The sequence below is a fragment of the Phascolarctos cinereus genome, unplaced genomic scaffold, assembly GCF_003287225.1.
Source record: "Phascolarctos cinereus isolate Bilbo 61053 unplaced genomic scaffold, phaCin_HiC Scaffold_7;HRSCAF=346, whole genome shotgun sequence".
Lineage (NCBI taxonomy): Eukaryota > Metazoa > Chordata > Mammalia > Diprotodontia > Phascolarctidae > Phascolarctos > Phascolarctos cinereus.
This window is the reverse complement of record NW_027556180.1, coordinates 31,106,079-31,134,043: the sequence shown is the minus strand read 5'-3', so window position 1 is coordinate 31,134,043 and position 27,965 is coordinate 31,106,079. Positions and strand designations below refer to the sequence as shown.

At 46.8% G+C, this 27,965-nt stretch overlaps 1 protein-coding gene across 6 annotated transcripts; it reads right to left on the bottom strand.

The window, feature by feature from the left end:
* Positions 1-33: 33 nt before the first annotated feature.
* Positions 34-26,967, bottom strand: GPR160 (G protein-coupled receptor 160). Of its 6 annotated transcripts, XM_078147227.1 has the most exons (5): positions 26,830-26,967; positions 10,134-10,339; positions 5,652-5,773; positions 3,392-3,456; positions 34-1,593 (listed from the first exon to the last, which is right to left on the bottom strand). In XM_078147227.1, the coding sequence occupies exon 5, from the start codon at positions 1,514-1,516 to the stop codon at positions 503-505; it is 1,014 nt and encodes a 337-aa protein (XP_078003353.1). In that variant the 5' UTR covers positions 1,517-1,593; positions 3,392-3,456; positions 5,652-5,773; positions 10,134-10,339; positions 26,830-26,967; the 3' UTR covers positions 34-502. The 6 variants fall into 6 exon arrangements, with proteins under 6 accessions (XP_078003353.1, XP_020835966.1, XP_078003352.1 ...); XM_020980307.2 differs by lacking the exon at positions 10,134-10,339; XM_078147226.1 differs by lacking the exon at positions 26,830-26,967 and adding an exon at positions 26,355-26,556 and having other exon boundaries at positions 5,652-10,339.
* Between the last annotated feature and the right edge of the window lie 998 nt (positions 26,968-27,965).

Genomic DNA, 27,965 nt, shown 5'->3' with positions numbered 1-27,965 from the left:
TCCCCCCAAACACAATCAAATAAGAGGACGTGGTTTTTTAAAATCCTTTTAAAAATGTTTAATGAAGACCTGCAGAGTTGTCAGTAAGTCTGTGATTTACCTAAGGATTTGGTTCCTGGGTAATACAAACATTAATATAGTCAGTCAGTCTCTCCAATCAGATTACCTCTATTTTTGAGCTCTGAAACAAATTTCCATCTGAAGTACAAAACTTCCTGGAATAAAACTAAGGTAGTTGTGGCCTTTTAAAGAAATGTGTAAAGAATATTTCTTGTTTAGCAAATTCTAAAAAGGTTACTGACTCACTGGAATTGTGGGGGATTGAAATCTCTTTACATTTTCAGGATCCAAATCCTATCTGTGCATTTCAGCTCATGGCCCCAAACATCAGTGTGGCCAGTCCTTGGATGGCCACCCTCACATTTCCTCGTCTGCTCCATTTACAAAGATGATCACACAGTGAAATGAGCTCTGGGCTTTCATTACCCAACACAGCAACAAATCAACAGACTGTTACTGCTTCAGCTTTTCCCATTTGCTCCATATGATGAATTGTAAATGGAATAAAGCAGAATTTCCAGCTGACGAATGGGTCCATGTATAAAACTGTTTCTGTTACCTTAAGCTCATGACTCCTAAACCAGTAAACCGTGGCAATGAGAAAACTGTTAACAAAATACAACCAGGGGACATTCATCTCCACGTAGGCTGGAATCCGTATGTCCAGAAACAGAATGATGATCTGAAGGAAAACGAATGGGAACCATGTTCCAAGAAAACAGATCAGAAGCTTGATCAAGAGCTGCTTTTTACAGATGACCATATGATCCCAGTCTGGTGCAAGGGGAAAGTACAGGGCGGTCTCATTCATGTAGGAAGCGATGCGAAGGGACCGAATCAGCGCCGGGACTTCGGACCAGCAAGTCCCGAAAACCACCAGGAGGACCCCCACCATGGAAACCGACAGCCAGTAGCTCTGAATGCTAACGTAGAACGGGCACTGGTAGGAAGAAAGACCGTGTTTGCTCAGGCTTACGTTGATGACAGGGTCTCCCAAGACATACACAAGGGCTGCAATCCAAATGAAAATGACTGAAAAGAAGTAAAAGATGTTCCGACAGAAGCGTGAGACCTTTGACGTCTGCGAGATGTTCAGGTAGTGATCCAGACCGGCTAGAAGAAAAACTGGGCAGTGCAGGAAGCCGCAGGCAAAGGACATAATTTGAGGTAACAGACAGATGTGGTATTTTGTAAACCTGATGCCCCAAAGGGCAAAGTCCTGGAAATAGGCTATGAAAGAGAGGCCCCCCAGAAGTAAGAAGTCAATGAGCGCTACGGACACGCAAAAATATTCCAGAAAACTTTGGTGGGTGTCCTTTCTTCCAATGGCTATCATCAGGATGTTGAGGAATGTTTTCACAAGTATAACTAAGAGGACCATGCAGCTGGGATCTAGAGATGGGTGCCCAGGATGTGACTGGGGCTGAAAGGTGTGATTACCCAGAGAAACAAACATTTTTTTTTCCTTCAGTCAAGTTTCAGAACGTCTGGTGGAACATGTAACATGGAAAAAACGATGCTTGTTTTCTCTACCTAGAGGGAAAATGATTTCAGGCTTTAATATTACTTTCTGGTATATAAAAAAAATTTAGTTTTCTAAATTTGTATTTTACAAAGAAAATCTCCCTATCGGTATAACCTAATTTAATCCATTAGCATAACCAACCCAGCTTTGGAAATAAGAATCTAATGGTACTCTTGATTCACTAAGCACCTACTGTGTGCCAGGCATAATACTAAGTGTTAGCATACAAAGAAAAAAAAATTTCCTGTGCTTTAGGAACTTAGATATTCGTGGGGGGAAGCAAAACATACACGCAGATTGGTCTCTAGAAACTCAATACAATGTAATTTCAGTCTGGGAGCATTAACAGCTGAAGGAATGAGGGGAAAAAAAGCCAGTTGATGGGGGTGTGACAGTTGGGCTAAGCCTTTAAGGGAGCTATACACTCATAATACTTGTATGGTGGCCTTGGGAGATGACACAAGTCGTCAAAAGACAAGTTTTTGTTTTGTTTTAAGGCAGCAAAGTGTGGTGGGAAGCCCTGAACAAATAGAGTGTTGGACAGAGGTGCTTGGGATCTTCTGATTGTGACTTTGGGCAAGGCCCTTCCCTTCTGTTGGCCTGTTTAAGATGAGGGTATGAGTCCGGCTGATGTAAAATTCCAGGTCTTTTCCAGCTCTAAAATTCCATGTCAGAAGTGGAAATGCAGTTACCCACATCCATGATGACCCAGAATGTAGTTAGGCTTGCCCTAGCTTTCTCTCTAGAATGGGTCTTTCACCTCGTCCACTCTCTAAACAACCTTGTATTTATTCTGGAGTAGAATGAAAGCTCCTTAAGGGCAGGGACAACTTCATTTTTGAATTTGTGCACGTCACAGAGTAGGCACTTAATATTTGTGCACTGGATTAAATGGCATTTTTACAGCACTTTAAAGTTTGCAACACCCTTTACAAACATCTCATTTGAGCTTCATGACAACCCTGTAAGATAGCCACCATACGTGCCTGTTTATCCCTATTTAATAGATATGGAAACAGATTAAGTGACTTAGTCCAAGATCCCAAAGTTAGTGACAGATGGAATCTGAACCCAGAACTTTTCAACTCCAGTTCTCAATCTATGTGCCGTGATACCTTTCCAAAAGGACAAGCTGTCACGTGTAACTTAGGAGAATCACAAGATTACGACCATAGAAATCTGTGGACATGCCTGAATAAGACCTTTTGGGGGACTTCTGACCAAAATAAAATGGTTGCCTGAATGGACACAGGCAAATCAGCCCCCCTGCCCCTCATCTAATACAGCAAAAACCTAGAAATTGCAGCAGGCTAAAAGTGAGCAGCTACACTAAGTGATTTCTTCCATCCCAGAACTACACAAAAAACACTTGGAAGCCAGAGGGCAAGGGGATATGAATCCACTGGGGTTGGCTGATGAAAGGAGCCACATGGTCAGATCTACGATAAAGGAAATGTCAGCATTATGTAGGTTGGACTTGAGCAGTGAGAAGCCTGGGGCAGGAAACTGCCATTGGGATAATCTAGAGGTGACGGGTGAACCAGGCTAGCAGCTGTTCTGAGTGGAGAGGAGAGGTCAGATCCAAGGGGTGTTGTCAAAGTAGAAATAACAAGATTTGACAAGCGGTTGGATCAGTGAGGTGAGGGAGAGTGAAGAGTGGAAGGTGATACCAAGACTATGAACTGGAAGAATGGTGACGACTTTAATAGAACAAGAGAAGCTTAGAAGATGAAATGTAGGGGGGGAAGTTGGGTTCAATATAATAATGATTTTATTAAAGAGAATAGTAACAGTGAGACAACATACCAAAACCTATGGGATGCGGCAAAAGCAGTAATCGGCGGAAAACTGGTATCTCTACATGCTTATACCTATAAAATTGAGAAAGAGCAGACCAATAAATTGGGTATGCAATTTAAAAAAAAAACTAATTTAAAATCCCCAATTAAACACCAAATTGGAAATCCTAAGAATTAAAAGAAATAAAATTGAATGTAAGAAAACCATTGAATCAATAAAAGGAGTTGGTTTTATGAAAAAAACCCAGTAAAATAAACCACTGGTTAATGTGATTTAAAAAAAGAAAACCAGGGGCAGCTAGGTGGCACAATGAATACAGCCGGCCTTGGAGTCAGGAGGACCTGAGTTCGAATCTGGCCTCAGACACATGATACTCACTGGCTGTGTCACCCTGGACAAATCGCAGGAAGGAAGGAATGAACTGAAGCCCAGAGAAGGAAATAGTTGTCTGGAGGTCCCAGAGTCGGTGTAATGCTATAGCTAGGATCTAAACTAAGCTTAGCTTAGGCCGCCATTTTAAGCTCTTCACACATCACTCTGGTCTGGCTTCTCCCTTTTAGGAGCTGTATGTTAAGGTTAAAGTGACCAATGTTCTGGTCCCTAAATTTAGTACACCATTATGCTATCCGCCCTGCCTGGTTCTGCAGAGACCAGGAGTGCCTTCTCTTTGCCATGGGTGGGGATGGGGAGGAGTGATGGGGAAAGAGAGAGAGAAGGAGAAGAGAAAGAGAAAAAGGAAGGAGGGAGGGAAAAGGGAAGGAGGAAGAGAGGAGAGGGAGAAGGAAGGAGGGAAAAAGACAGGAAGGGAGAAAGGGGGGGAGGGAGAGAAGAGGGGGTTGGGGGAACAGAGGGGAGAGATCAACCAGCTGTAATCTAGGAGGACTGAAGGAAGAAAGAATTTATAGAGGGAAGTGTGACTCATAGCAAAGAGATTTAGAAAGAGGAGTGACAGAAGATGATGAAGAGGCCATGGGTCCCTTGTACAGGCAGTTTCCCAGGGCAGTGGGAGTGGGCCAGGTTGTAGGGAGCTGGTAAGAGGCCAGAGAAGGACCCGGGCGGGCTCCGAGCTCACTCCCCAGGCTACCAAGTGTGCCTGGACACCCTCCACCTTAACCCACATGTGCCCAAAAAACAGCAGCATCTGATTCTTGGGACTGTGCTTTTCCATGACCAAGGGGAAGGAAGAACTGGTTTAACAAGTCTAGAGGGTGATTTGCTCTACCTTGGCTAGGGAAGAGGGCGGGGCACAAACGCTAAGACAGATGTCCAGGCTTAACCATACAGAGGGTGCACACCACCACACACACACACACACACACACACACACACACACACACACACACACACACACACACACACACACACACACACCCCACACATAACATTCTCACACATCCCTACTCCACTGACCCCTAAAGTTGTACCAAAAATTGATGGCACCTCTGGCTTAGGGACCTGCAATCCTGGATGTCCAGTCCGCTACAAACCCTTCTAAAATGTGTAGTACCAAGGCCATCACTGGGCTGGCTGCCAGCATGACCCACGCCCCGGCCTCACAGAATCATGTTCCATCCATCTCCTTGGAGTATCAGTAAAAAAATACAAAGCGCTGATCTAAAATTGGAGCTGCTTAAGTTTCATGGGCCAAAACTTTTGGTTGGAACTAGGGGTGTCCCTCTGGGAAAAAAAGCTGATAAAAATCCATTGTTCTTACTACTTTCTCATACCCTCCCACCCCTGAAATTCCCATTCCCTTACTTTGTATTTACATGTATGTGTACAGTGGAATGGAAGCCCCTTGAGGGCAAGGCCTACTTCATTTTTGTCTTTGTATGGCACATGAGTAAATGTTTAGGCACAGACCACTGGGCTAGGTGGGTAGGCAGCCAAGACATATATCAGACTCCAAGCCCCCCAGCCTGCAGAGGATCTCAGATCAAGCTAGCTTCGGAGTCAATCAATCCACAAGGATTGGCAACTGTTAATTTAATAAATTCTTAGACCAAGAGGAAGAAGAGCAGAAAGTCGAGGTTAGGATTCCAGTGGTCTGATGATGATACCACCAAAACTCTTGGGAGCTGGTTGGAAAACCAGGGGTTAGCCGGGTGGGGGAAGGAGATGGTTTCTTTCCACTGGCTCAGCCCGCAGGCTTCTATTTATAAACCTGATTACTCTTCATAACCTAATACCTTTCCCCCCTCCACGCATTCGTCTGAATACTGGTGCCCGCAGGGTTACATAGGATCGGAATGGGTAATGCACTTACCCGGCCTCCTCCAGAGGTTACTTCTCAGTCCAGATGGTCTTTCTAAGTGGATTAGGGCTGTCCCTGGCTCCTTTCCATCCTGAGCCCGCCACCGCTTAGGGATGTTATGAGACAGATAAGATCTGTGGGGTCAGAAGAGAGCCAGCGGGAGCTCTGAGTTCTTGCTTTAAACCAGGGGTCTGTCTCCGATTCCTTGCTCAGTCACCAGTGTCCAGTATCTTTTCAGTCAAAGAGAACAACGGTATTTGGGTAGAGCACTGGGAGGTCTACTCCCATCAGAGGGGTGTGTAAGCATGAGCCCCCGACTTGGGTGGGTGTGTGGAGAGGAGGGGCTTGGGTGGGATGGCTCTTCGGGGTAGGGCTAGGTGACCCCTGAGAGTCTAGGCGGTTAGGTATCCTCATTCATTTACATTTCAGATTCTTACAAAGTCAAAATGACCCATCTTCCCCTCCCCACAAAGTTCAGTTCTTCATTTATGAAGCCCCTACTACATGCTTATGAGAGACAGCAAGGCTAGGGGATAGAGGACCAGCTGTGGGAGTCAGAAAGACCTGGGTTCAAGTCCTGTTTCTGAAATATGCCGGCTCAGTAATCCTGCAGGAATGGCTTAAATTCTCAGTACTCTCTGCACCTCTCCACGGGGTGGAAGTCCCCACCTGGAATCCAAAATCAGGGATCTGGCTTGAAAACAAACCACCCCAGACCCCAGGGGACACAGAGATTAAAAACAAAGGAAATGTTTCCTGCCCTGGGAGAATTCACTTTCATTCTTCCTTCAGTCAGTCCTCAAATTAGAGACCCAACCACACACAGCTGGGAGTAGATTCAGACCTGTAGGCAGCTCACAGTGGCTGAAAGCCACGGAGAAGGACCCCAGGGATTTTTCTCCCTGGACTTCATTTAATGGGCTGGCTAGCCAGTCTTGGTACAGATGCAGAAGGGCCCCCTCCCCCCATGGCTTCTGCATCACACCCGTTCACAGATTTACAGCTGGAAGTGCCTTGGGGTTCATCCTCTCCTTTCCAAATGAGGAAGGGTAAGAGATCTGCCCAAGGTCACATAAAATCTCAGAGGCAGGATGTGAAACCAGCTCCTCTGGTTTCAGAGCCCGGACTCTTCCCATTGGGCCACACAGATGTTCTTTCATCTGACACTGCAGTCAGCAAGCATCTATGAAGGGCCTGCTGCAAGCCAAGCACTGGGTGAAGGGCTGGGCACACAAAAAAATGTAAGACAGTCGTGCTGTCCAGGGGCTCTAAGGCCAAAGGGGAAGAGAACATGCCAATGGCGATGGACATTTAAGCTACAATCAGGATAGATTGGAAATAATCAACAGAGGGAGGAAATCAGGTTAAGGGGGATGGGGAAAGGATTCCTGTAGAAGGCAGGATTTTAGCTGGGACTTGAAGGAATCCAGGGAAACCAGAAGGAGGCGATGACGGGGGAGGATTCCCAGCTTGGGGGACATCAGTGCAAGGAGGTTCGAGACGGAGGAGTGCCTTGTTGGAGGAATGGGCAGCAGGCAAGTGTCACTGGCCTGAAGGGTGTGTGTGGGGAGGGAAGAAGGGAAGGAGAGGTTAAAATGGCTGGGGGGAGGCAGGTTATGAAGGACTTTAAAAGGATTTTTATGTCTGGTTCTGGAGGTGATAGGGAGCCAGGGAAGTTTACAGAGTAAGGGGGTGACATGGTAGGACCATGGAAGATCCCCTTTGACAGCTGAATGGGGTGAGAAGAGGTTGGAGGCTGGCAGACCCCCGGCCAGCTGTTGCCACGGTCCAATGCGAGGCGATGAGGGCCTGCACTGGAGCAGTGGCAATGTCAAAGGAGAGAGAGAAGGGGGGATCTGGATCGGAGGAACTGGAGACTGGAGAAATGTTATGAAAGGAAAATCGACAAATCTCAGTAACAGACTGGACATGGCAGGTGAGAGAAAGTGAGGATGGGTTGGGAGTCTAGGTGAGCAGCAGGACAGGGGCACCCTCAACAGTAGCAGGGAAGTTAGGAAGAGGGGGAAGTTGGGGGTGGGAACAGAGGTCAGCTTTGGACACGTTGGTTTGAAGATGTCTTCAGGAGATCCAGTTCAAGCTGTCCAATCCACGGTTGGCGACGAGAGAGTCTGGGCAGTAGGGAGGTTACGCCTGGGTAAGTGGATCTGAGAACCACTGGCATAAATATGATCACTGAATCCATAGGGGCTGATGAGATCAACAAGTGAATAGTATGGAGGGAGGAGAGAATAGGGCCCAGGACAGAATGAGGATTGAGGAAAGGCCGTCAGATTTGGCAATTAAGAGATCACCGGAACTTTGGACAAAGAAGTTTGGGCTGAATGAGCTCAGTCTTAAGATTTAAAAATAATTTTTGTCATCAGAATGCTGTGAGGTAGGCAGTACAGGTAGCCCCACTTTACAGATGAGGAAACTGAGGCACAGGGGAGTTAAATGGCAATAACTTCCAATCACACAGCTAGTAAGTAAGCCTGGATTGGTCTCCTGATTGAAAGGCCTGGGAGTTCTTTTCACAAATACAATAAATACCCCAATAAACCTGGGACCATAGACTAGGGCGAGTCTTTGTTCCTAGCTGATGAGATTCTTCTTCCCTATCTTTTCTCTAGATCCAACATAAAGGATTTACCCAACATATTAGGGGGCATATCTCTGGTTCTTTGAATATTTCGTGGATACCAATGCCTCACCCACGTGCGAGCCCTTTGCCAGCCATGGAGGTCAAGATTAACTTTACTGAGGCCCATATCTTGATACTAATGTTTTCTCTCTGATACTCTGCTGGGACTTTAGCCCCCCCAATCACAGTAATGATGAGTGGCAGTTTCAGAGCCCAGAAAGAAAAAGGAAGACAGAATTCGTACAATTATCTTACACATCAGACTTTGATCAGTGATATCTGAGGCAAAGGTTCTTTTTTTTTTTCCAATCAGCAGCTTTCCTTTTTTATCTTGGTTGCATTGATTTTGTTAGTTAAAAAAAAAAAAGGCTTTCCGATGTTACATACTCAAATTTACAGAAGGAAGCTGAGACCCAGAGAAATAAAAAATGTGAGCTGCTCCAAGTCTCACGCGTTATAAGGGCCAGAGGTGGGTTTTAAACCCGGTCCTCTGAGTCCAAGCCCAGGAACCAGAGTTACCTCACCACAGAGAAAGCAGGTCAAAGAAATAAATCAATGGTATCTTTACTTATGGTTTGGCCATTAGTGGCCCGTGGAGCATAGCATTCATCCCAAGGAACAAAAAAGAGGGCTTCAATGCCTGAGGCCCTCTCTAGGTCCCAGCCCTAACCCTGGGGCTCTGTGATGCTTTTGAGACCCTTCCCAGGGGCCTCCAAGCTCTCTTCAGCAGATTCTCCATCCCTGGATTTCCACAGAGGTCATTCACTGGTTACTGTTTTCCTTAAAACATCCTTTGTTTTTTTTTGGTCTAGCTTCTCTTGAAAGCTTAGAACCAACCTGAAGTTTCTGTGGCCCATGTTACTCAAATAATATGTGGCTTCTTTGGGAAGGTAAACTTTGTTTTACCTTCTAATGGAGTGTGTGTGTGTGTGTGTGTGTGTGTGTGTGTGTGTGTGTGTCTGTGTCTGTCTGTATCTGTCTGTGTGTGTTCAAATGCAAAAGATTATAAACTTGGAGCTGAGAGAGGCCTTACAGATAATCTAGTCTAACCTGATCTTTTTACAGCTGAGGAAACAAATCCAGAGGCTGGAGTTACTTGTACAAAATCACACAGATAGCAAGTGGGAGAGCCAGAGACCCAGGACTTGAACCTGGGTCCTCTGACTTTAAATCCAAAGCTATTTTCATTGCAATACATTACCACACTGGAATTTTCCTTTTAGAAAGATTTTCCTTTTGAATGAAGACAAGGCAAAACCCAAAACAAAAGACCAAATAAAACTCTCACTTGATCAAATACATGAAAATCCAGACAATGAGGCAAAATGACATAGAGGCCATCTGTTATTTACCAACTTTTAAACAGAACTATGGCCAGGGAGGGCGTTATCTTTAACAAGGAAATGCCAAGGTGATAAGTCTGGTTGCTGTTAAAAGGAGTTTAAAGAAGGCCGACCATGCAAAGTCATCCCAAGGGCGCTGACGGATAAAACTGGAAGAAGGAAAACAGAGGATCCAGTGACCCGTTGCTCTGACTGTCCCCACCAGGGCCCATGTGCTTTTGGAGAAAGAGGAAATGGCCCTAAAGAGCACAAGGACGTGGCTTCCCCCACTCTGCACCCTGGCGATGCAGCGCCGGGCACTTTCTGTCCCCAGGCCTCGGTCTTCCCTTCTGTAAAATGAGGACGTCGGGCCAGCTACAAGAACCTCGGCTCCCAAGACCCAAAAAAGGGCTGAGAGCCCCACAATAACTCCCGTAATGGAATATAAGCAGGACTAATATGTGAGAAGGGGATAGACCTCTGGGGTCTTATCAAGGAACTGACTAAGGATGAGTGAATGCAAGACCTCACCGTGCTTACTATCCAGCTATCCAAAAAGACAGTTTTCTCTGGGAAGCGATATGCCACCGTCGAGGGTCTCTTCTGACAAGATGTCTCCCACACACTCGAAGCAGAGGGAGTGTACGGTCCAAAGACTCCAGTTCAAATCTTGCCGTGGACAGCTGACTGTCACCAAGGGTGTGAATTCTGCCAAATCGCTTGATCAACTTTCTCATCTGTAAAGTGGAGACGATCAGAAAATGCTCTCCATACCCAGAAAGAGAACGATGGAGTCTGAATGCAGAGCGAAGCATGTGATTTGCGCTCTCTCTCTGGGTTTTGTTTTGTTTCTTCTTATGGTCCCTCCCATTGGTTCTAATTCTTCTTTATAACATGACTTACATGAAAATAGTATGGATAGGTAGAGCTTATATCGAATTGCATGCCATCTTGGGGTGGGGAGAAATGGAGAGAAATTTGGAATTTAAAATGTTATAGAAATGAATGTTAAAACTAAAAATAAGTATTTTTTTTAAATGGGGATAATCATTCTTGTGTGACCAATTTCACAAGGAAAGTGCTTTGAAAACTTTGTAATTTATAAAATAAATGTAAACTATCACCAATGTCCTGGGTATCCATCCTTCCTAATCTCTTCAGTCCTTTGGTGTCAGGCTCTGGTCCTGACTTCAGCCCCTCACATTTCCTTTAAGAAACCGTATCACACTGATTCACCTTCACACAAGAGCTGGTGTTAATTCTAACACTCTATCTCACGGCCACTTGTTTTCATGTGGCCACAAAATGATGCAGACTTCTACGAGCTGACTTTGAAAACTGCCCTGCCTAGGAAGATCCCCAACACTGTTCACCTGTTTTGAGGAGTCAGATAAGCCAAGGGCTCTCTCTTTACCTTAAAGCCACACCTTGTGGAGAAGAGTTTCCACCTCATGTTCACTCATAATATGACCCGGCATTTAATAAAACCTGGATTCATTCATTCATTCAGTATTTAAGTGCCTACTCTGAGGGCAGCTTGGTGGTGCAGTGGATAGAGCCCCAGGCCTAGAGTCAGGAAGACCTGAATTCAAATCTGGCCTCCGATACTTCCTAGCCATGTGACCCTGGGCAAGTCACTTCACCCTGTCTGCCTCAGTTTCCTCATCTGTAAAATGAGCTGGAGAAGGAAATGGCAAAGCACTCCAGTGTCTTTGCCAAGAAAACCCCAAATGGGGTCACAAAGAGTCAGACATGACTAAAATGACTGAAAAACAATTCTGCATGAGGCATCATGCTTGCTGACTGATACAAATATAAAAGACTGAATATTGGTCAAAAAGCAAAGGGCCCTCAAAGACTTTGCTTTCAGCTGGTGGAGAGACAGCACGTACACAGGTAAGTTAAGACAAGATAACTGGAGGAAGAAGGGAGGATTTTTGCTCTCCACTAAGGGGGTCTAAAATGAAGCACATTTCTGCTAAGTAGAACAGCTTCCTCCCCCTGCAACCGCATGCCAGAGCTCAGAGCTTCCCCTGCCTGCTGGGTGCCCGTTCCATCAGAGCCTGGAACGCCGAATGCCTTAGCCCACCTAAACAGCACATCTCTTCAAGGAGGGCTCTAAGGTGTGATACAAGTGCTGGGTGCGAGTTTCATCGACTAAGGGAGCTATATGAGGGTCAGGAGGGCCCCACAACCACCCCCATGTAGGGAGGCAGGTCCCGTGGCCTCACCACTCACTGGCTGGCTTGGGGGTTAATCTTGAAGGATTTCCTCTTAAGAATGTAAGTACAAATCCTGACTGTCTCAGCTGTGATAGTGTCTTTTTTTAAATCTGAAAACCTGAAAGTGCTTTAAAAAGGAAAAAAATGAAACCCCCAAGTTTTAGAGTGTGAAAATGAAGTTGGTAGTTTCCTCCTGGGGAAGAGAAACAGACAGAAGAGTGCTGGATGCCCCAAGGGTCTCAAAAGTCCCTCTATAAAGTCTACATTTCAGCCAGACTGGAGGAATCAGCCACAACCTGCAACCTCAGTTAGACATCCCGGGTGCGCCCATGTCTGCCCAGCCTCCCTCCAGATCTCTGCCTTTTAGAATCCCTCTCAACTTTCAGTGCTTAGCTCAGGCGCCGTCTCCTCCAGGAAGCCACCTCTGATCACCCCGCAAAGTTAACACCGCCTTCCTCCTCCAGCAGAGGCTTGAAAAATTACACAATTCAGGGTGGGCAGGAAGGGAGCCCCAAGCCACAGCTAAGCACAAACGCCCTTCCACCCTCCTTCCTGGCTTCTCCTCTTACCAATTCCAGTCCAGTAGATCAGTGGCCCCAAGAAGGGGGTGCTGAGCCCCACAAATGCTGTTCATTCAGCATTTACCGAGACCCTGCTACGCACCAAGTGATGTGGAACCCACAGAGGAAGAAAAGAAAGCCCCCGAAATCAAGGTTTTACTACCTAGAAAGGAGATTACAAAAAGGGGAGTGTGACAAATAGACAAGAGAGGTCCAACCGTGGGGCAGATCACTCATGTCCAGAGCCGAGGGGGGTTGGAGGAGGGAAGAAATCCAGGCAAACTTCATGAAGGAGGTGGTGTTTGATCTGGGCCTGGAAGAATGTATAAGATCACAGAGGTGAATTTCAAAGTCCCGTAGATCTGTGCTAAAAGATGGGAAAGACTCAAATGGCATCAGTTGGGAAAACCTGGTCCCATCCTGGCTAAGCTTTGCCTGTTCAGATGAAACATAAGACGAAAACAGAGCCTTCGTTTCTTGGATACAAGGAAACACACCATCTTTTCCCATATTCTAAGGATCAGGCAGTGTGCTTTCACTTCTAACCCTGAATCCAGAACATTTCAGGGAGAGTGGGGAAACAAGATTTTGGAATCTTGTTGAAAATACACAGCTGAGGGGAGTAGCTAGGTGGCACAGTGGATAAAGGACTGGCCTTGGAGCCAGGAGGACCTGAGTTCAAATCCAGCCTTAGGCACTCACTAGCTAGCTGTATGACCCTGGGCAAGTCACTTAACCCCCACTGCCTAAAAAAAAGAGAAAAAAGAAAATGCACAACTGGGAAAAGTAGAAGAGAACAGGGTATAGGGAAGGACACAATTAACAATCTTAACTGTGAACATAAATGGGTTGAATTCACCTATAAAAAGCTCTTAAACTATACATACCCGTGTTATTCAGCCATTTTTCAATGGTGTCTGACTCTTCATGACCCCATCTGGGGTCTTCTTGGTAAAGACAATGGAGTGATTTATCATTTTCTTCTCCCGCTTATTTTACAGATGAGGAAACTGAAGCAAATAGGGTTAAGTGACTTGCCCAGGGTCACACGGCTAGTAAGTGTCTGAGGCCAGATTTGAACTCAAGATGAGTCTTTCAGACTCCAAGCCCAGTGCTTTGTGCACTATGGCGCTATCTGGCTGTCCTTATGGTACAGTAGTGTTTCCTTACATTCACAGACCTCGCTCTGTTCAGCCTTCTTTGTTTCCAGTTTTTTGCTACCAGGAAGTAACGCTTTTAAAGCTCCAAGTGTTTTTACTTCTGTTATGTCACTGGTCTCTTCCTTCAGCTTACCAGTACTAAGGATTCAATATATGCTTGTCGACTGACTAACCTGACCCAATGCTTCTACATACAGTAGGTGCCTAATAATAAATGGTGTTTGAATTAAATTTATCTATTTACTCATTATTTATTGACTGATTACATGAGTCTGCCTCCCTTCTTTATTTGTGCCACAGAGTAGGAGTTCTCAAAGTGTGGTCTGGGGCACCCCAGAGGAGGCATCTGTGGCCCCAGTGCTTCTGCATACAGTAGGTGCCTAATAAATGGTGTTTGAATTGCATTTATCTATTTATTTATTATCTATTTTATTGATTGATTGATTACATGACTCTGTTGCCCTTCTTTATTAATAACACAGAGCAGGGGTTATCTAAGTGTGGTCTGGGGACCCCCCAGAGCGGACATCTGTGGCTACAATGCTTATACATACAGTAAATGCCTAATAACAAATGGTGTTTGAATTGAATTTATCTATTTTGTTTATTGATTGCATGACTCTGTTGCCCTTCTTTATTAATACCATGGAGCAGGGGTTCTCAAAGTGTGGTCTGGGGCCCCCAGAGCTCCTCAAAACCCTTTCAGGGCATCTATGAGGTCAAAGCTATTTATTTCAATAATAATACAAAGACATTATTTGCCCTTTTGACTCTCATTCTCTACCAACATGAAGACCGAATTAACATCTCCGCAGAAATGTAATTTTGCTTTACAAATGGATAAATCTACAGACGTGGCTGGACTTGCTATTTTGCTCTTATTTTTCCCTACCAGCATCAAAAGGAGACCTTTTATGTGAACGCTTGGCAACAGAAGCAAGAAGTGATGACATATTCAGTGTCAATGACTTTTTGAATCTTGTGTTTATCCCGGAACAAGTTTGCTGACATTTGTATCGATAGTGCAAAAACAATTGGCAATTCACACGTGCAAAAATGAAAACCAAATGCCACTCTTTCACTACATTTTGTTTTTCATAAAAATGTTAATTATGTTAGCATGTGATGGGTTTCTTACTGTTATTTTTAGAAAAGTAAAAACTTTTTTAAAAAAAAGATCAGTTTACCTCAACAGACAAGCAAAGGATATGAATAAACAATTCTCAAAAGCAGAATTATAAAGTATTCACAACCATATGAAAGGATGCTCCGAATCAAAATGCGAATCAACACAAGCCCAAGGTGAGGTTTCACCTCACACCCCACAAACTGACAAAGACGACAAAAAATGACAACCATCAAGTATGGAGGGTTGGAGGATGACAGGCACACTAATACATTGTGTGGAGCTGAGAGATGGTACAACCATTTTGGAAAGTGATTTAAAATTACACAAAGCGACTAAAACGTCGGTGCCCTGTGGTCCAGAGACTCCATTACTGGGCTCCCAGGAAGCCATCCATAAGAAGAAAGGACCCATAAACTCCAAAATATTCACACCACCACCTTGTGTGATAGCCAAGAATTGGAAACAAAGTCAATGGCCATCTGTTGGAGAATGGATTAAAAAACTGTGGTGCGTGAATGGAATGGAATATTACTGTACTAGAAGAAGTGATGTATGGGATGAGCACGGCGACAATGGAAAGATCTGCATGAACTGATGCAGAGTGAAGTCAGCAGAGCCAAGGAAACAATGTACACGGCAACTACAGTAATGTGCAGGGAGAGTAAACGTAACGGGATTACAAGGGCCAAGCGGGACCTGAATGGAGACATATGAGAAGACCCCAAGCCACCCCCCTCTGGGAAGGTGGGAAGTCCGCAGGGTTGCAGACTACACCTTTCAATGTACTGACTGGCTGTGCTGATATTTCCCTCTCTTTTCTTGTCTTTAAAAACTAATTTTTTTTATGGGATGGCTCTCTGGGAGGGGGAAAATCTACGACATGAAAAAAAAGACATCAATAAAAACTCCTTTTTAAAAATGATCAGTTTTAATTTCTAATACAGTAAATAGTGATAGACATAACCCACATAAACAGAAGTTCTTTGGGGTCCTTAATAAAGTTGAAGAGTGTCAAGGGGTCCTGAAGACTAGAAAATCTGAGGACAGAACCAGGAGAAATGGGTAGAGCTCAGCTGAATGCTAGAAAAAGAATCCCAGCTCTCCAAAAGTGGAATGGGCAGCCTCAGTGGGGAGGGAGGGAAGGAGGGAGCTCCCCTTCCCTGGGAACCTTAAAACAAAGGCTGCGTGACAGACCACTTATTGGGCAGGCTGCAGAGATGTTTATTCCTGGTTTCTTTTGGAACAGATGGTCACTGAGGTCGCTTCCAACTCTGAAACTGTGACTACTCTCATCCACCCAGCCCTGGGTCGGTCATCTCGGTTCCTCATTCCCAAGCTGGATCCATCCTAGTAAATGCAGCTGTGGTGCTGGTGGTGGGAGGGGGGGAATACATGCACTCAGGACATACTTTTACATTATGAACGTTTTCTCCATCACTTTCTTTACTCAGTTTCCTCATCTGTGAAGTGGGGATAGTAATAAGCCTTACTTCCCGGAGTCATTGTGAAGATAAAATGAAATATTTGTAAAGCTCTTTGCAAACCTTAAAGTGTTATAAAGATGCCAGCCATTATGATTATTAATAATTAATTAATAATTCTGAGCCCTGGCTTCAGTTCTTCAGTATTACTGGCTCCAGTCATTCCTACCTCCACCTTGACTTGAGCCACACAGTGGCCCACTTTGGCCCTAACTCTGGACTAGACCCTCCCAAAGATGCTCGACTCTGAAATACCCCCTCCCTCTGACCACCCACACTTCCTTGACTCCTCCCGACTCTCAGTCACTCCTCTCCACTCCAGCTTCACTGAAATCCTAAGTAAATCATTATAGTGGCAGACAATAGGGAGGGCTTGACCCTGCTGTCTGCCATGGTAAAGATTCACTTGGCCAAAGAATGGTGGCCAGAATCCCTTGTCCTGCTCCCACTCCTCCATTGCTTGCTGGTTCTAGGTGGGCCCTGGGATTTCTCCAGCTCCTCTTCCTCCCAAGCTGCCGGGCAAAGCTGAAAGGTCACGAAGCCATGACCCTCCCACTACAAACAGAGGCGGATCCCTCATCTGGGCCTGCCTGGACCCTCTCAGAAATCTTTCCATCCACTGCTTCTGGAGTTCAGCCTTGCCGGCCTGTTCCAAATCTTTCGTCTCAAGCGCAAGCCTCCATTTTCTCTACACAGCTCCTTCCATGTTTTTCAGTGTCTTCACTGAAGGTCCTTCCTCCTCCCCTCTGTGCCAGGATGAAGCATCCTCAGGTCTTACTCAGGATAATCCCCCCTCCCCTCCCACCTCCTTCCTGGCCTTGCTCCATTCATCACCCCCATTCTCATCTTCTCTTGAATCTCCAATCTCTCCCTATCCACTGGCCCCTTCTAGGAAATAGGCTCCAACATTAGAAAACAAACCAACTGAGCTGTGAAGCTCTGACCCCAAGGCCTTATCGAGCTGTAGTCCCACCTCCCACCTCCCCTGCACTTCCTGAAAAGAGTCTACACCTGAGGTCTCCACATCCCAAACCACCTACTTTGTCAAGCCCGGCGTTTCCGTCAGCTCGTGGAAGGCAGGGCCTTTTTCACTCTTGCCTTTAGGTCCCCAGCAGCTGAGGTGCTGCGGGGCACACAGTAGGCACCTTATAAATGTTTGTGGACGATGCCATCATTAACAGTAGCTCATTAACCACCAAACTGAAAGGCCTTTTCCCGGCCTGAGTCTTCCTCGACTTTGGGGAAACTTTCAGTACTATTCAGCTCACTCCACCTGCTTTGGGTTCTGGTCCTGGGTCTCCAATCCCTCCCCCTCTGCTCCTATGAACAACCACCACTCTGTGTTTCCAAGGACTTCAGCTTTATCTCTTGATCTGACCTTCAGCCCACTCCCCAGGGCCCACATCTCAAAACTCACCATCTCTCTATTGGGACCGTCACCTCACTGGCACCACCCTGAGCCCAGTCCTCCGTGTTCAAAACCAAGCTACTCACTTTGACTTTCCTTTTTCTTTCTCCCTCATAATACTAATTATATGTATGAACTTATATATATAATTAGTATGTGTATATCTTATATATTACTTATATAAATATGTCTTATGTATCATATATAGATGAACCAAATATACTGTATACATTATATACAATTGTGCATTTTACATATAACATGTACAGTCTGTGACACACATATACGTTATATAGTATATAAACATATCACCTATAAAATATATATGTTCTATATATTAAATGACATTTATAACATACACCATACGTTATATACACATCATATCTATTACATTACATATAACATTATATACATTCTATGACACACATAGCATATGCATTATGTCCTATACATCATGTATAATAAATCACATAATACATACATTCTATATATTAAATGACACACACAACATATACATTATACATTATATACACATCCTATATTACCGTACATATGTAATACATACATCCCATATATCATACGGCACACACATATATACTGTGCACTATATACATTATATTCAACATGTAATATATGTGTATATATGAGTATGTACACACATACACATACAGGGATATATATTCATTCATTCTAGCCCAGGCCCTGGAGCTATCACTGAGGGAAGAAATCACTGTGCAGAAGAGGCCCCCCTTCGTCACTACTACCAGCAACTGCTGACCCACTGCCCCAGACAGATAGCGAGTCCTGGGCACAGCAGCCCCTTCCAGGCCACCAGTCCTTGGTCTAGTGCCATCCTTACAGGGCAGCCTAGCTGAAGCAGCTGTTACCACAACCAACCCCACGCCTTAAGCACCATCTCCCTTCAGATCCCAATGGAGATGGCCCAGGGCCCTGAGACCTCCGGGGATGCAAGGCTTCCAGCCCAGGGCCCTCTGCCACCCTTCTGGGGAGCAGCCCCTGGGAAGATGCAGCCTGGGGACGGCTCCTTCCTACAAGGGCTCCAGCACTCAGTCCTTGGCCCGATCAAACGGTCCAACATCACAAACGGACAGGATTTTATCACTGTGAATGACATTACAGCAGAGGCATGACCCTGGGCTCTGCTGCTGCCCCCAAGGACCACAGAACCCTCCCACCGGACTAACCGTCAAGACCTTCCATGTTATCTCTTGCTCTGGGAGAGCAGGAGCTGTCTGACTTTCCCATCCCTATCCCTCCTGCTTTGTATATGCCAAGTGCTTAAAGCTCTTTACGTATAATACCTCATTTGATCCTCACAACAACCCTGGGAGGGAGGGGCTATTGTTTCCCCTGCTTCACAGAAGAGGAAACTGGGGCAACCTTGCCCAGGGTCACACAGTAAATGTTTGAGATAGGATCTGAACTCAAGCGTTGACCTATAGAGAGGTGCTAAGGGGATACCACAGTGCACAGAGCCCCTAGGCCTGGAGTCAGGGAGACCTGAGTTCAAATCCAGCCTGTAGATCTCGGGCAAGTCGCAACCTCTATTCCTCAGTTTCCTCAACTGTAAAATGGATATAGCAATAATAGCACCTACCCTGCAGAGCTTTTGTGAGGATCAAACGAGATAATATTTGTAAGGAGTTTACCAGAGTCCTTGGCAGACAGGAGGTGCTATATAAATGCTAGCTATGATTATTATCATCATTATTATTCTATCTCATAGAATAATAATTATTATATATTGTTAACATGTAATATATATTCTATTCATCCCTCCCATCTGATTAGTTACCAACCCCTGTTAATGCTCCCTATGCAATACCCCTTGCATCTTCCTCCTCTGCTCTCCCCAACAGGTCTGAGTTACAACCTGCCCGCCTAATGCAACAGCTTCCTGACTGGGGTCCCCGCTTCCACTCACTTCCCACTGAAGCCACCTTTCAAACTGATGCCAAGTTTGGCTGGATCATGGAGTGCTAGAAACGGCGCTATGTATGACGAGGGCTGCAAAGCTAAGTCAGGACCAAGTTACAAAGGGTTTTAAAGGTCAAACAGAAGTGATGTTTTATCCAGAGACTCTCAGTCTCTGACTTTATATTGAGAAGGGGAGACCTGAAATGGTGACCGCAGCCTCTAATGAGAAAGAATTCAAGACCTTCTTCTCTCCATGTTTTAAAGCTTAGCTCAACTATCATCTCTTTATGAAGCCTTCGTCGATCGATCAATCAATCAATCACGCACTGATTTAGTGCTTCCTATGTGCCAGGCCCCAAGTTGGGTGCCAGGGACCCAAAGATAGAAGTGAAACGCTTCCAGCCCTCAAAGAGCTTACCTTCTAGTGCAGGAAACAGCACATGTGCATATAAGCATACAGGTGACATGTACAAAGTGAATACAAGGCATTTTGGGGAGGGCTTGCACCAGCAGCTGGGGAAACTAGAAAAGGCTTAATAAAAAAAAGGAGGGGCTTGAGCAGAGCTCGGAAGGAAACCAGAGGTTCCAAGAGGCAAAGGGGAGGAAGAAGGGCATTCCAAGCATGAATGACTGTCATCGCAAAGCCTGGCAACTGGAGTGTCATGTAAGCGTAACAACGGGGGCCAAGCATGAGGAAAAACGTCAAAGTCAAACAAAGGAGCTCATGTTTTATTAGTGTTACTAAAGAGAGCTAGATTATACTGAGCACGGAGTTGACGTGATCAGACCTGTGCTTCTGGAAAAGCAGGGGTTGCAAGAGTTATGAAGTGATGATTAAGGCCTGAACTAATTAATGATGGGTATGTGAGGGGAAAAGAGGACGTATGCAAGAAACAGAGAAAGAAAAGGCAAGTTCCGGCAGCTGGGAACGTGCGGGGAGACAGGGCGAGGTGTCAAAGATGACCACGAAGCCACCGCCCTCAGTGACTATAATGGTGTCAGTGCATTCAACACTAACAGGCAAGCTTGGAAGAGGGTGGCTTTGAGGGCTGAGGAAGGGGGGAGAATGGCGAGTTCTGCTTTGGACATGTTGAGCTTGAGATGTCTATGGAATATCCAGTCGGAAATGTCCAATAGACGGTTGGTGAAGCAGGACTGGGAGAAACAAAGACTGGAAAGCCAGGTCTGGGAGCCATGTGCCTAGAGAAGGTCACTGAACCCATGGGGGGCTGATGAGGTCACCAAGGGAGAGGACGTAGGAGTGGGCTGGAACCAGCTCAAACCCTCTCTGTTGAGCCGACTATGAAATTTTCAGCGTGAGCATTTATAGCTTGCATATCTACAAACACCCCAAATCAGGACCTGAGTTATCATTTTGTCCACTGCCTAATATTGAAAGTGATAGAGAAAATGTTAATAATGCCCTTTAAACTTGAAAAGTGTGTGGGTATGCATCCCCACCCCCCAAGAGAGCCGGGTGTTAAACAATTTCCAGCATACCCCTGGAGAAGGAAAGAGGGCCCAAAAGAGAGCTTAGTGAGGGTGACGTAAATGGAGAATCAGTTGGAAACAGCATCAGGAAAACCCAGGGAGGATAGAGTACCCAGGAGAAAAGAAGGAAGGCAGATTATTATTATTATTATTATTATTATTATTATTATTATTACTAACGTTACTATGCATCAAACATGGTGCTAAGCACTTTACGATTATTATCTCCTTTCATCCTCACAACATCTCTGAGGAGGAAGGTGATTTTATTACACCCATTTTACAGATGAGGAAACTGAGGCAGACAGGTTAGTGACTTGCCTAGGGTCACGTGGTGTCTGAGGCTGTGTTTCGTCAGCTGCCTCTCCAGTAATGAGGATTAAGGCCAGGGCACAAGATCTGAGGAGGAGAAGGAGATCTAGGCAGCTGATAAATCTTCCCAAATCAGACTTCGTGTAGTACTAGGTTTGCATTTGTCCACCTACAACTGTCACATATCATTCTGTACCTGTCACTCGTGTCTCGGCCTTATTAATAATGAGCATTGCCCTATATTCACCCTCCGATCCAGCCAAATGAGCCTTGGGCTCCTCAGACACAACGGTCCACCAGGCCTGAAATGTTCTCTTCATCTTTCATTCTCAAAATCCCTGAAGTCCTTCAAGGCTCAAATCAAATCGACTTCCTGAAGCCTATTCTGACCACCTCCCCCCAACCCAACTCCCAGCTGCTATTTCTCCCCTGCTCCAAATTACTGTGTATTTATTTTGTGTATCTATGTGCATGCTGTCTCTACCACTGAACGCAGGGCACTGAAGGCATGGCTCTGCTTGCAAAGAGAGCTGAGCCTAGAATCGAGAAGACCCGACTTCAAATCTAGACTCAGACACTTACAGGCTGTTTGCTGCTCTACACGTCACTAACCGTTTGCCTCAATTTCCCCCACTGTAAAATGAAGGGTTGGGGGAAGGAAGGACATAAACATCTATTAAGCACCTACTATGTGCCTGTCACTATACTAAGCACTTTTTTTTTGTTTACAATTATTATTTCATTGGATCCTCGAAACAGCCCTGGGAGGTAGGTCCTGTTATGATTCTCATTTTTGAGTTGAAGAAACTCAGGCAAACAGAAAGCCAATCATACCTTGCTTTTTTCCTCCAACAGTATCAGCTGGCTGTCCTGATTAGCTAATTCACAAGTCAACCTGGTTAGCCGCTTTAATGCTTTTAAACCGACTCGAATGGACGACGCACTGGCCTCACCTCAATAGCCTGCTGTACCTGGCACAGAACAGCTACAGTGCTGGCTCAGCCTGGTTTATCCCCGAGCTCGGCGCTCTCAGCGGCTTCAGAATTCCTGGGCCAACGCAAGGCAACTGAAGGCTGTGCACAGTCCATAGGTGAGGTTACATTAGGGAGGCAGATTGACACGAGAGGACAAAAATGGAAAGTCACAGATGCAAAGTCAGTTCAGACGTTATTGTTTTAAATATTGCTTCTGAGCCTTACCAGCTGTGCAAGCCATTTAAGCTGTCTGAGCCTCAGTTTTCTGCTCTGACATGGGGATAATAACAAGAATGATCATGACACCTACGATTCTCATTAGTGAGACAGGTATGATAATTTCAACTTGGTTCAACGAAGATTTATTAAGGGCCACAGTGTGCAGGCTTTGGGACTAGAAACAGGAGTTGGACGTGTGATTCCAGATTATAAGGAACCCTCCCTCCACAGACTGAGGCCAGCACCTTCTCCAACAGAGTTAGCAACTAAAGCAGTCGCCTCAGTAATGACAGCAGGAGAAAATGTAACAGCTCTAGTCTCTAGGTGGAGGCACATTTATTTTAATTGCGCAAAAACAGCTATTAGCCTTCAGTGCCCCAGAGAGCCTAATTCTACCATCCCTAGGCTGATGATGGTAAACACCAATTCATCTCCTCTTGAAACAACACCTAAGGACCTAAATGAGGAAAAAGAATAGCCCAAAACAAAGGCAACTCCATCCTGACCTATTCAAATGTCATAGCCCTGATGAAAAATGAGATATAGACTAAAGGAAGGATGTAGACACAGACCACTGGGATTCTAATTTGAACCAATCCTCATAACAAGGGAACCAATAGAAACCAAGCATTATTGCCTCATGGAACAGAGAGAAGCAGGTGAAGGTGAAAAACAGTTTAAAGAAAGCTTGGCAAGGTTGCACTCTGTCAAAACATTAATGAGTTTTGCTGAACTATTCTTCCCTTATCCCCACCCCTCTTAAAAAGGTAGGAGTCTCTAGGAGAGGGATGAGGGAGAGAGAAAGGCAAATATATCAGACTTAAGAAATAAAAGTTATCAATAAAATATTTTTAAACGCTTGATGAGAAACTCAACTAATCAGGGTCATCTTAAAGACATTAAAAGAGGAAAAATGGAAGGATTATTGTCTTTTGAGAATAATGTATATATGCACTGAAGAGCCTTCAGCCTGACTGTTAAAACAGAATGAAGCGTTCCCACAGAAAGGACAGAACGGAAATGAATGAAAAAGTGGGAGAGCTTTTTTGGATGAGGGTTTTTTACTAGGGAACCAGTAAGCAGCTGTAAGACATACTCAACAGCAGAACTCATTTTTACTATCACAAAAGGCCTCTAGCACACTGGGTGGACCTTCCATGGCCACCACGGTCCAGTGGTTCTCTGGGAGGACATGGACAGGAGCCGAGCAGAACAGGCAGGCATAGATGGGCCATGAGCAGCATTGCTGGACAAAACACGGCAATGAAATCACAGATCCTCAAACATAGGAAACAAAATTACTCAGTTAAGATTCGGACAAAGTTATTTTGCCTTTTTATCATCCACGAAATTGACCATCAAGTAAAACAGTGAAATAAGAGCCACCACACAGCTGCCTACTTCTGTCAAGACAAAGAAAACTTAGGCTGCTTCTTTCAACTACAGCTATGACCTGAACACAGAGGCAGAGAGAATGAGGGGGCCGAGCTCTGGGTTCGAATTCTGCCTCTTGATGTCACTCCATTTGTCAGGGCTCCCCAATGGACTCACTAAGATTAATTTGCTAGGTCACAGACAGATTCCTTTCTGCAGTGGTGAAGGGAGTCCCCACACTGAGACATCCTCAGAGCTGAACAATGAGTGAATGAATGGTCAAATGTTATCCTCCAGCCGCTCCCCAGATTTCTGCCCACTGACCACTGAGGTTTCCTCCCGATTCTTCTACAAGCAAAACACGATTTAAGGAAATGATTGCAAGTCAAGTGGGAATAAGTTTTGAAGTCTGTTAATTAAATCTCCCCTTATTTCGTACATACTTGTAAATATGTCTCCCATGAAAGGATGTCAGCTCCTGGAGGGCCCGGGGCCTCATTTTGGTCTCTGCGTGTCCATCTAGCACTTACATAGTATGCACATAATCCTTGGTATCCATCTGATTATAAAAAGTGTAACATGACCCACAAGCTCCAGAGAGCTCAAACAGCCCAGAGTGGGAACTCACAGCTGCCAGAGGCTTTATAGGACGGTTGTTTTCTCTTTATATCAAGGGAATCATCTATCAATACATATTTGTTAAGAGCAAATACAAGGGGCAGAAGACAGTTTCTGCCTCTCAGGAAGCTAACAATCTAAGGGGTGGAGGAGGGAGGAGAATGCAGACAAACACATACAAAGCCATCTACAAGATAAATAGGACTAATAATTAACAGCTGGAAGCCCAGCTCCAAGCACTCGGTCCCCCTCTGGGGGTCTGCTACACCAGAGACGCCTCTCCGACAGGCATCACTGATACACCTCTCCAGCCCAGCTCGTCTTCCCAAGCGCTTAAGCCAGAACAGTGGAACAGTTAGGAAACCTGACTAGCAAAACGCCGTCCCCCCTTCCCCCCACCCCCGCCAAAAAAAAAAGGAACCCTTAGCAGAAAAACTTCGCAAGAAACTGTACAGTTAAAATAGAGAACAATGGCGTGGTTGGCCAGAAAGTGCAGATGATGGAAAGAATGAAGTAGGCGGAGTTTTAAATTTTGCTTCCTGGCCACTTAATGTGTGCATATGCCCTGACCCGAGAAGCACAAATAAGATCCTCTGCCTGCGGGCAGAGGTCTGGAATTCTCCCCAGTATTAAAATGTAGAAGTAAAGCATTTGGACACTTCCCAAGGGTAAGGAGCTCTGGTTCAGTGACCCAGGTGAAATGAGTGGGGGACACTGAACCAAGGGGAGCGTACCCAAATGTCACCCAAGAAGCATGGAGTGATCGGGGAATGCCGTGGGGGAGCCCCCCGGGCCTTGGAGAAGCGCATCCAGGAGTGTGGCAGGGGCCCCCAGCCGCTTGCCACATAAATCGAGAGCCCCACAGCTGTCTATCCAGGGAGATCCTCCCGACACCAATTACAGGAGCTCGGAGCTGGAAGGGGCTTCAAGGGCTCGATACTGGCCGAAGGAGAAAGCCCTCCCTCCAGGGCCCGAAAGTCAGAGCTGGGAGGGACCTCATGACACAGGCGACCCCATCTAGTCCAGTCCGTTCCCAAACGAGTCGACCCTACGACACCCTGAGTAATCTCCCAGATCCAGATTTTTTTTTAAGCACCAGTGAAACATTTTAACCTGCCTGGGTTCTCAGGGTGACCCTACCCTTGAGAGGGGAGGAGGAATGGAAAGCAGGGGAAAGGGTGATGGCTTGGGTCCGCCAATCGTCAAGGCTTTGGGCTCCCCTCCCCCCACAGCCTGCAGCTCCCCCACATCATTTGCAAAACCCTGAAACCTGAAGCCCCGGCCAGGCTGCCTCCAACCTCGCCAGCAGCCTCCCGAGGCTAGGCAGCCTCCCTGGGAAAAGTGTGGCCAGCCACCACCCTCGCCCCCCGACCGTCCCCCGGGAAAACAAAAAGAGGCGATGGGCTTCGAGGGCCGTCCCCTCCTTCCGCGCGCCGGACCGCCCCCCTGCGGGGAAGGGGCCGAGTTTGGTGTGAAAACGACGGCAGGCTTCCACCAGCGGGGGCTGCCTGGTCTGCAGAGGAAGGGGATGAGCGGGGGTGGACGCGGACAAATTCTAAAAGGGGCCCCCAAACCAAAGCAGCAGCCGAGGGCCTGGGGCAACAGGTGTGGACGCCCCGGGGGCTCTCACGGCAGGCGGCTCGCCTCCCGACACCGCAGGAACCACGGAGAGCGCGCAGACAAGCCCGCCGCGGCCCCCCACCCCCGCCAGTTTCGGGGCTGGGCTGGGGGGAAGCTCAGGGCCCCTCGTGGCTGCCCCCCCCAACTGTGGGACCACTAGGGCGAAGCAGGAAGACGAGGGGGCTCCCGCGCCCGCAGCCCCTCCCCCGGGCTCACGGTCCTGGGGGTGCCGCCGACGGTACTCACCTCGGGAGAGTGCGTGAGCGTGGGAGCGGGCGTCAGGGCAAGTGGGGACGTCTGGCGGGGGCTCTGAGAGGAGGAAGAGGAAGGAGGGCCGCAGCGGCAGCCTGCAGGGTCGGCACCTGGCAGCGCCAGGTGACCCCAGGGAGCCACGCCCGTCCAACCGCAGGGCCGGCCGCCCGCCGCTCCCCACCTTCGCCCCGCCCCCGCGCGCCTCCCGACGAGGAAGTGCGCCTTACAGCTGCGGGAGCTCGGGGCGCCGTCGGACGGGGCGACCCCTACTCAGCCCACCCTGGGGGCTGGGGCCGGGGACTGGGTCTAGGTGACCCCCACTCTGCCCACCCCGGGGACCAAGGGTCGTCAGGCGAGCGCCCCAGATGAACTGGCTGGGCTCCGAGGGGATGAGGGAGCCCTTGGTACCGGCCTCGTGTTTTAGGGATGGGGAGTATGGTAAAAGAGGCTCGGACACAGCCTTACGTACGTTATCTCATTGGTGCTCTGAGACTTCTTGTCCCCATTTTACAGATGTGGAAAGGAGCCTTCCTGGCAGTCACCGTGAGAGTCAGAGCCAGGCGCTGGAAGGCTAGCCTTGCAATGTTTAGATGGTGTGTAGCCCCTCCTCCTTCCCAGCATCCCGGCCCTAGGACTGGGAGGAGCGAGTCCTCTCAGCATCCTCCCCCAGGCTCTGGGAAGCAGCCTCGGGAAAATGGGTAAGCCAGCCCAGCCACCCCTGGGGAAGCGGGGCAGGGTAGAGAAAGCAGAGGGGCCTCCTCGACCCCGGAGACTTAGGCGTGGACGTGAAGGCAGGATGTAAGACCCGGGAAGCTAAGGGAGACAGGAGTGCTGGAGCCCGCCCAATCAGCAAACCGCGAATCAGAGCTCATTTTTTTTTTGTTTTGTTGATTGTCTAGACTTAGAGAGTGATGGAGAAAATATGAATAATGCAGATTAAATTTAAAAGTGTGTTTTGCAGCCTTTTTTGGGGGGGGGCTGGTTGTTAAACATTTACAAACACACTGAGACTAGATTCCTGTTCCCCTTCAAGAAACTTATATGATGTTTAGGCTATGAAGACAAAACAAACCTTAATAATGTGTGTGGAGTTTGAGAGTGGGGTTTTTTCAGTTAAAAAAACAAAACAACCCCACTGAGGCTTGTTCATAGCAGGCTGGCCCCCTAGAAAAGGGGGTGAGCTCTATCTGCCGGAGAAAGCATACGGAAAAGGAGCGATAGAAGCTGGTGGAGAGCAGGGACAGAGGCAGAGCTGAGAGAGAGTAAGAAGAGGGTGACTGGCGCCATCTTTGCAGGGAAAGCAGAGCCTAGATGGACATCAGCAGACTTGAGGAATGGGAATGTAGGGGCTGTAGGGCATGGGAGTGTGGAGTGAAGTACTGGTGGCAAAACAACCCGCCATGCGCCCCCCCCCAAGAGAGCTTCAGTGAAACAATGGGGGAGGCAGAGGAGCAAAGAGCCCCTGGGGGCCCAAACTGGGGCCAGGCAAGAGCTGGGGAGCATGTGTGCATTGATGCACAGGAAAAAAATGAAATAAACCAATTGCTCCTACCTGTGGTTCAGTTGTATCTGACCCTTCATGACCCCACTGGGGTTTTCTTGGCA